The sequence below is a fragment of the Epinephelus moara genome, chromosome 18 (assembly GCF_006386435.1).
Source record: "Epinephelus moara isolate mb chromosome 18, YSFRI_EMoa_1.0, whole genome shotgun sequence".
Classification (NCBI taxonomy): Eukaryota; Metazoa; Chordata; class Actinopteri; order Perciformes; family Serranidae; genus Epinephelus; species Epinephelus moara.
Window position 1 is genome coordinate 902628 of NC_065523.1, and position 6784 is coordinate 909411.

The following is a 6784-nucleotide window of genomic DNA, read 5'->3' on the forward strand; positions in this document are numbered from 1 at the left end:
TTGATCCTTTACCTCTTCGTAAGCCTCCATGAGGATTTCTTCCTCCGACGGGGTAAAGTACGCTGCTCTCGTTGCCATGGTGAATCGGTGAATCTGTGATCGATGGCGGGGTCTATTTGAGGAAGCCGCGTGCGCGCACTGATCCAGGATTGGTTTCACCTGGCTTGATGAATCCGTGTCTGCGCATCCTGGCTTGGTCTTTGTGCAACCAATTAAGCCTGGACGTTCTTGTTTTGGATTCGTTGAACCCAGCTCAGTCATTTATCCTGGATGTCTGAATCCTGCTTTTGTGGAACGGGCCCCAGATTGCCTCTGAGCGACTGTGCCCATAGCACACAAGAGACTAGGGGACAGGAACGTGACATTATACACAGCACAGCAGCAGGTGGCAGTATACATATTTGTAAACTACCAAAGAAGAAGAGGAGCAAGCAACCTTCCGCTTTGCCTTTGAAGTCAGGTTACAAAACCACAGCTGAGCCCAGGAAACATTCCCAACAGTCAGGGCTTGAATTTACATTGCGTTGCGGCGAATGGGGTTAAACAAGTTCTGCAGTCTGAACAGTTCCGATCCATTCTGGGTGAGTTTATTTTCACGACCTTCATGTCTGTTCCTTAATCATTTAACTCTGTCCGCTTGTTGTTATTAGCTACCGGCAACACACATGCTAGTAGAGCTAACTTTTCCCCGGTATGTAACATTTACCTGCCGAGGTCAACTGACATTACTTTGCAGCTAACGTTATCCTCCGTAACAGAATCCTGGCTTCGCTGAATTACGTCAACCAGCTTAAAGTTCATTTATACTTCTGCGTTGAATCGACGCCGTAGCTACGTAACCTAACATTACGCAGTAGCCTGACACGCACCTCCCCAGAATTGTAACTACGTTACATGTCGCGGTGATGCAGACTGACTGTCTGTTTCTGTAACGTTATTCTGACACCTTTTCCCTCAGTGGAAACGAAGTTTGTATTTACTTGTATTTCACAGATAAGAAACAATAAATTGTGAAGATAGTAAAGCCTCCACAAAATAGCATTTAAACACGCAATTTATAGTTCTGCGATGAATCGACGCGTAGCTTACGGCGTAGGCTCCATGTCGATTTGGAGCCTACTCTGGCGTCAGCTACACCATAGCCCAACGTGCACTTCCCCAGTTATAACTACACGTCGCAGTGATGCAGACCTCCGGTCTGACGCTGTATACTGACACCGTTTCCCTCAGTGGAAACAGAGCTTTTATTTACTTTTAGTTCACAGATAAGAAACAAATTTTTAAGACAGTAAGGCCTCCACTAGAATAGCCTTTTAAGTCTTGTCTGTGACTTAACCTTCAGGGATTTATACTTAGGGATTTATCCAGGTTTCATATGAGAAGAGGGAAAGATCGCTGGCTGCTAGGCTAATTAATACAATGTAAAATGCCATAGGCTTGTGCTGATAACGTTAGCATGTTGTTTAAAAAACATTTTTAGTACAGGACAGTTGTTTGGTCAGTAGCTATGTTTCCATCCAAAAGTGATTCGAATTGGGAAATCATTGTGAAATGCGCATTTAAAGAAATGCGAATCCTGTGTGTTTCCATTAAATGTATGGACTTTGGTGAAAACTACGAACTTGCGCGAGTTTTCCGCAGAACCGGAAACAAAACAAGTCTCGCATTCTTCTTCTTCTATGTTTTCTCGCGGTTGGCAACCAGCTTGTAAATGCATTACCGCCTTCCCGACTTGGAGTGTGGATATCACCATGGAGAGAGGTGCGCTACGTCAGACTTAATTCGAACATAACTGTTTCCATCCCCCGTTTTGCGAATCAACATTTTTTCGAATCAACCAAAACCCGGCTAAAGCAAGCGTATTTTAGTTTGTACGAATCAGGGGGTTTTAATTTTAATTTTGGCGTTTCCATCATAATTTTCCGATGCAATACTTCTAGATGCGCATCTAAACAGGCTGATGGAAACATGGCTAGTGAACCTTGTGAGTTGTAATGGAGCCAAACTGTGTGCCGTTACCTTTGTGAAATGTTGCCGTTGTCCCTGGTTTTATATGAGAAGAGGAAAAGATCGCTAGTTGCTATGCTAATTTATACAATGTAAAATGCGATAGGCTTGTGCTCATAACGTTAACATATTGTATTTGTGGGGAAAATGTGTAGTGGATTAACACAAGTGTTTGTCTGTCAATGCTGTGAGTTGTAGTGAAGCCAATTTGTGTACTTGTTTTTCACATTGTCTCTATTAAAGCCTCAGTGTGTAAAAATGGTGAGTAACAGTGACATCAGCAGCCAAATTTTAGATTGCAGCACGCACTCGCGCTCACTCACTCACCCCTCCCGTCGGGCAAGTGACGGTGGCCTCGTAGGACAAAAAGCGTTGTGCAGACAGTAGAGTTTTACGAGTTTTTCAGGAGTATCTAGCGACGAGGTGAATATTTATTTAGGAATCTAAACCATGTTATGATATGTTATAGCTTATCAGTGAGATATAGGTTATCTGTGAGATATATGTTAGGAGTGTTTTATTTCTAATTGTTTTGGTAACACAAGCATTAGCGTAATGCTAAAATAACATGTTTTATGTGATAGTCACGGCACAGTGCGGCAAATATAGGTTGGTACGATTATAATATATGCGTTTCCAGAGTGTTCTTCCACAGGACACAGGGAGATGAGGAAGAGGGAGAGGGAGAGGAGGAAGACCAGGGAGAGGAAGGGGGCGAGGGGGTAGAGGCGGTGCAGGAACGGCCAGGCGAAGAGGTGTGTCTCGGCTACCCAGAGGGAAGAGGAGGAGGAGAGGGTGGCAGCCTTCGCAGCAGCGCGAGAGGAATCAACAGATTAGGCTGTAGGCTAGGCTAACCATTTAGCTGTAGCTCTGGGATAATGTCAGCCAAGGCTAGGATAACGTTACCACGTAAATGTAGCCGTCACTCAAACTTAGACTTGAGGGAAAAGTAGTTGCAAACATGAAGCCAAAATGATTTTAAAATATCAGATTGAATTAAAGCTGCAAGCAGCGATGAACGGGCCCTTGCACCTTCATGCAACTCGGGGGGGGGGGCTGGCAGGACGCTTTCTGATGCGTCGGATCATTTCTGTCAAAGTTAGACATCGCATGCCGGAGTGACTTGGCATATCCTTGATACAGTGCTGGAATGACATATTTCACATTTTGTATCACTTCCTCTTCCCACTAGAGGGAGTTAGAGAGCACACTATTTTAGATCATGTTTTTATACATCAAATATACACCACAGCATTTAACTTTCAGATAAATCAAAAGATAAGTGTTTAATGAAGCATACTTCCTGTCGCCACAAGGTGGTATATGAGTATCAGGAAATACGGTCATATAAATGTTTTCAGGGAAGGACTAATATGAATCATCTGAAGTTTGATGGAGATCGGACCATTTACTCGTTATAGCAATTTCCTGTTTCATGGCGAGACATCAAAATTAAACCCTCTGCAGCACACGTAGACACTAATGATATGTCATGTTTGTGAACATCAAATATAGACCACATTTCAGGTTAATCCAAAGATAAATATCTGATAAGAAGGACTTCCTTTCAACACTAAGTGGCGCTATGATTATCAGGAAATATGGTAATGAAAATGTGTTCAGCAGTGTTTCCCACAGGACAGGAATCTATTTGTGGTGGTGTGATCCGGGGGGAGGGGAGGGGGGGTATTAAAAATATTTTTCAATACTCATCTGTGTGAAAGAGTGAACATCCAACGTCAGAGTTAATTACTAACGAGCAGAACCTTACGGCCTGTTTGTCATCTACTCGCTTTCAAATGTCCGCCACGAACATTTATACAATGTCACGGATAAACATGGGTAAATGCATGAAAAAAGATCATCACATATCACCTCTGATAATGGATTCATTTAAAAACACATTGTGCTCGTTTAGCACACTACTTCATGTAGTTTTTATCTGCTGGAGGGTCGCGTAGGGGAGCGAAGCGCGATAAAAATAGAAGAGCCGCGTAAAATAGAGAGTTGTTGCACGACAGGCGGTGGTTGTCGTGCCGTTGCTGGTGCAGCCGCTGTAATTGATTAACGAGCTGCTACGGGACTCGCGCTGCAGTTAACACTACTAACAGCGTGAGTTAATGTCTCTGCACATGTTGAGCTTCCAGCTATGTTAATACAGATACAGGCTAATATAACATGATGAGTTAGAGTTGTTTGGACCACTTTTGGACTTGTTTGCCGACATATTTGTACTGAGAGGTCTTTGGTCCGTTCTGCTACTACGTCTGCTTCTTCTTCTTCTTCTTCTGGCGGACCAGGTGCATTAACTGCGTCTTTATGATGCATACCGCCACCTATTGCACCGGAATTGTAACGACAAGCTACATTCACAGACAGTGAGTCCCATTATAATGTGTTTATGAGCGAGGTCGAACAGGTAGCGCCAAAAGCATAAAAATCTATATGTGGCGGAGATAATTTATTCGTGGCGCACCGCCACAGATAAATGAATGTATGGGAAACACTGGTTCAGGGCGGGACTAATATGAATCATATGAAGTTTGGTGGAGATTGGACTATTTATGCCAAAGCTACAGCAATTTCGTTTTTCACGGCGAGACCTCGAGATTCAACGCTCGGCAGCGGGTGCGCCATTCAACATTGGGCAAATCCTGTGATAACTTTTGGACACAACACAGTCACGCTTACATACACCAAGTTTGGAGCCAATCTGATTAAATCTGTAGGACAAGTTTGTTAATTTACAAGCCCTGGCAATGGGCAAAAATGCACAAAAGTGGCAAAAGTCAATTCAAAATGGCGGACTTCCTGTTGGGTTTGGAGCATGGCTCCAAGAGGCTTTTTTGTACATAATAGAGTGTTACAGGTGACTACCAAGTTTCATACATGAAGGTCAAACCAGCTTTGGGGGCTGCATAATTGAAATATTCTAGGGGGCGCTGTTGAGCCATCTTGGTGCATAAAAGCACAAAAATCACATCAGACAACAGGACTTGCGACCTGTGATGTGTATGCCACGTTTGGTGAGTTTTCAAGCATCCCTTGTCCCTTCAAAACAACATCGTGTTTGATGGCGAACAAGGCGGCGCCACGGTGACAGCGTTTGATGAAAACTCAAAAGCTTCATTTTTAAGTATCATCAAGGTCTAAGGACTTAGACCAGCAAGTTTGAGGTGGGTCTGATTAACCTGCTAGAAGAGGGACATCAAAGAATGTATAAAGTAGCTTTCTGTTGCCAGTAGGTGGCGCTATGGCGGTGATTCAAAATTCCTCTGTAGATGTGTTCAGGGCTGGACTGTCATCATATGTGTGAAGTTTTTGCAAAATATTCCCACGTGGAGTCAAGTTACAGCAACGTCTATCATCACGGCGAAACATCAAAGTTCGCCGCCAGGCCATGGCCACGCCCTTCGACGAAAACTCACAGTTTCCACAATAAAGCATCATCAACGTCTTATAACTTTTTTCACCAAGTTTGAAGTGGATCTGGTCAAGTCTGTAGGAGATGTACATTAAAGTCTAAAACATGACATTTCCCATTGCCAGTAGGGGGCGCTATGTTTATCTCTAAGTATTGACATGTAGATGTGTTCAGGGCGGGACTGTCATCAATCCTGTGAAGTTTGGCCAGAATTGGACCATGTATGCTGGAGTTATAAACTACTTCCTGTTTAGTGGCGAGACCCCTAACTTTGACGCCATCCCACGGTCACACGCATTGACGAAAACTCAAGCTTTTGATAACTTTTCATCTTCAAGGTCTTGGGATGGGACAGACCAAGGTTTGAAGTCGATCGGATGAAATCTCTAGGACTAGTTTGTTCATTTATGACCCCTGGAAATGGGGTGTAACACTCTATCACGTACAAAAAAGCCTCTTGGAGCCATGCTCCAAACCCAACAGGAAGTCTGCTATTTTGAATTTACTTGTGCCACTTTTGTGCGTTTTTGCCCATTTCCAGGGCTTGTAAATTAACGAACTTGTCCTACAAATTTAATCAGATTTGCTCCAAACTTGGTGTATGTAAGCGTGACTATGTTGTGACCAAAAGTTATCATAGGATTTGCCCAATGTTGAATGGCGTGCCCGCTGCCGAGCGTTGAATCTTGAGGTCTCGCCATGAAAAACTAAATTGCTGTAGCGTTAGCATAAATGGTCCAGTCTCCACCAAACTTCACATGATTCATATTAGTCCCGCCCTGAACACCTTTTCATTGCCATATTTCCTGATACTCATAGTGCCACCTAGTGGCGACAGGAAGTAGGTCTCATCAAACATTTATCTTTCGATTTATCTGAAAGTTACATGCTATGGTGTATATTTGATGTATAAAAACATGATGTATGATTAGTGCATTCTCCAACTCCGTCTTGTGGAAAGAGGAAGTGATACAAAATGTGAAATATGTCATTCCTGCACTGTATCAAGGAAATGCAAAGTCACACATGCATGCGATGTCTAACTTTGACAGAAATGAACCGACGTGCCAGGAGGCTTCCTGCCAGCCCCCCCCGAGTTGTGTAAAGGTGTGAGGGCCCGTTCATCGCTGCTTGCAGCTTTAATTGGGTGTGAATGCTGCAAGCATTCACAACCTATGTTCTTCTACTACCAAAATTCTTTATTTTTCTTCTTCTTCTTATTATTATTATTATTATTGGGTGTGAATGCTGCAAGCATTCACAACCTATGTTCTTCTACTACCAAAATTCTTTATTTTTCTTCTTATTGGGTGTAAATGCTGCAAGCATTCACAACCTATGTTCTTCTACTAC

At 43.2% G+C, this 6784-nt stretch overlaps 1 protein-coding gene across 3 annotated transcripts in view; it reads left to right on the forward strand.

Moving 5' to 3' along the window:
- The first annotated feature begins 42 nt into the window (after nt 1–42).
- abcc1 (ATP-binding cassette, sub-family C (CFTR/MRP), member 1) overlaps nt 43–6784 on the forward strand; it is a 105234-nt gene continuing 98492 nt past the window's right edge. For all 3 annotated transcript variants that reach the window (XM_050070230.1, XM_050070229.1, XM_050070228.1), the window contains exon 1: nt 43–581. Coding sequence is in view for 1 of the 3 variants with exons in the window: in XM_050070228.1 (XP_049926185.1) it covers nt 534–581 (48 nt within the window). In the remaining 2 variants the exon portion in view is untranslated. The remainder of the gene's footprint in view (nt 582–6784) is intronic.